We start from the raw sequence: 2,146 nt of genomic DNA on the forward strand, positions 1-2,146 counted from the left end.
CTTTCACAGGAGCCCCTCTTAGCTGACTGTGGACTTAACGGAGCAGCAGGCTCACTCGCTGCCGAACGGCAACACCGGCAAACGTGCTAATTAATCAGGCAGATTCATCTGGTCCTCCCGAGCCCCCAGCACCGAGATGCCTGTTCTGTGTGATGTATGAGTGCTGAGAGAGAGGAGTGTGAGTGTGTGTGTGTGTGTGTGTGTGTGTGTGTGTGTGTGTGTGTGTGTGTGTGTGTGTGTGTGTGTGCTATCGCACTCCTACCATGGACTTGGTGAAGGGCCGGGCAAGGGTGAACAGCAGGGTCATGAGCCACCAGCCGCGGTGGATGCTCGTGTACATCATGTTGCCGGGGTGCACGGCGTTGCAGGTGACACCGTGCGGTGAGAGGCGGCGGTGCAGCTCGGCGGAGAAGAGCAGGTTGCACAGCTTGGCCCGGTTGTACGCCAGCATGGACCAGTACTCCTTCTGCGCTGGCGAGATCAGGCCCAGATCCAGTTTACCGCTCGAGTCCAACAGCTCCGTGAACCTGCACACACACACACACACACCCACACACACACACACACACACACACACACACACACACACACACACACACACACACACACACACACACACACACACACACACCAGACCAAATAAACACAGGGTGCATTGAGCAGAAATGCAATGGCCTTTGTGTCTGCGTGAGAGAGGGCCCATTCTTCTCTGGGCTGGCCCTGGGCAGCTCACACACACAGGCTGCCACATGATGTGCTTTAACTGACTGATGGAGCTGTTCGGAACCAAGGGCCATAGTTTGGCAGCGGAAACCCGGAGGAAAATGGCCTATTCCGCCCGGGCGGGTTGCCTCAAACTCCAGCCATACATGAAAAATTCCACTGAGGCGTGGAATTGGGATATAGGCATGGCAACATATTCTTCTTTGACAGGTAACATTGGAATGTGCCAATCACAAACCCTCACTGCCAAAGTCTGATTTATCTCTCTGGCAAAAAAATATCAAGTTCCCTTTATTGGAAGAATGGCTCATTATGCATACATATTACTGTAATTAGCAAGGAAGCAGCACCAAACCTGTGTTATGGGTTGATGCAATTAATCTATCTAGGATATCCTCGGAGTTAACACGTATCGAATAACATGTTTGCACACAATGTTAGTTTTAAAAGGTTAAACCCCTTGAAAGACTCAAGCGTCTGGGAAGAGGTTGTTTAATTTGTGCCACTTGGATTAAATGCTCAGTCAGCGGTAAATGAATGTCATCCATGATGTAAACACACAATAATGACATTTCTTCGTATTTCTATTCACATTTTGTAGTCTAATTAGATTAAGACAGAAATATAAATGCCGTGCCACACCAGCGCATTTTATAGCCACAACAGAATGCAGAAAGAGATTGCTGAGAGATTCAGGTTGGTCCAGGTGTTCAAAATCATCTACATAAACATAGCTCACAACCTCCCACATCTTATGCACTCCCTATTCATGTAGGCTACTGGTCACTGCTGCTCTTGTGTTTAAAGTAGTGCTGTCAAACAATTAAAATATTTAATCGCGATTAATCGCATTTATGTCATAGTTAACTCAAAATGAATCGCGATTAATCGCAAATTTTTATCTATTCTTAATGTCCCTTAATTTATTTATTTTTTCCATCATTTTATTTTTATTTGAATGCCCTTATCAACATGGAAAAGTGGATTGGCTTGCTTTATGCAAATATTTTATTTTATTGAAAACCAACATTGCCAAACAGGGCGGTACAAAATAAAATTATAAAGTGCACATTTCACATTTCAGGGACTCAGCTTATAGTGCAGTTAAACCATGGCTTAATATTGTATTTTTTTTTTCAAGTTTGCTGGGAACATAGCAGTCAGGCCTCTTATTTCAGAAACAATGAACCGTAACAGTTAGGTTACCAATAAAAGGTAAGCCTACCACTTCTTTGCTTTCAGCCAGCTGCCTGTTGACATTTTCAGACAACAGTGAAGCTTGCTTTTAAACACAACTTTTAAAAGTAAACTTTCCATTCAGAAGCTTTCTATCATCCATTTCGCCGTATGGCGCTCACCATTCACTCAAACCGTAACGTTAGCCTTCTAAACAGTTTGCGAGGCCAAAAAGAACGTTAATCTA

The 2,146-nt window shown here is 44.7% G+C and overlaps 1 protein-coding gene across 1 annotated transcript in view; it reads right to left on the reverse strand.

Annotated features, from left to right (window-relative positions):
• Positions 1-208: 208 nt before the first annotated feature.
• LOC105895640 (WW domain-containing oxidoreductase) overlaps positions 209-2,146 on the reverse strand; it is a 14,947-nt gene continuing 13,009 nt past the window's right edge. The window contains exon 4 of the mRNA XM_031564241.2: positions 209-527. Within this exon, the coding sequence (XP_031420101.2) occupies positions 248-527 (280 nt within the window). The 3' untranslated portion in view covers positions 209-247. The remainder of the gene's footprint in view (positions 528-2,146) is intronic.

This window comes from Clupea harengus, chromosome 3 (genome assembly GCF_900700415.2).
Source record: "Clupea harengus chromosome 3, Ch_v2.0.2, whole genome shotgun sequence".
Lineage (NCBI taxonomy): Eukaryota > Metazoa > Chordata > Actinopteri > Clupeiformes > Clupeidae > Clupea > Clupea harengus.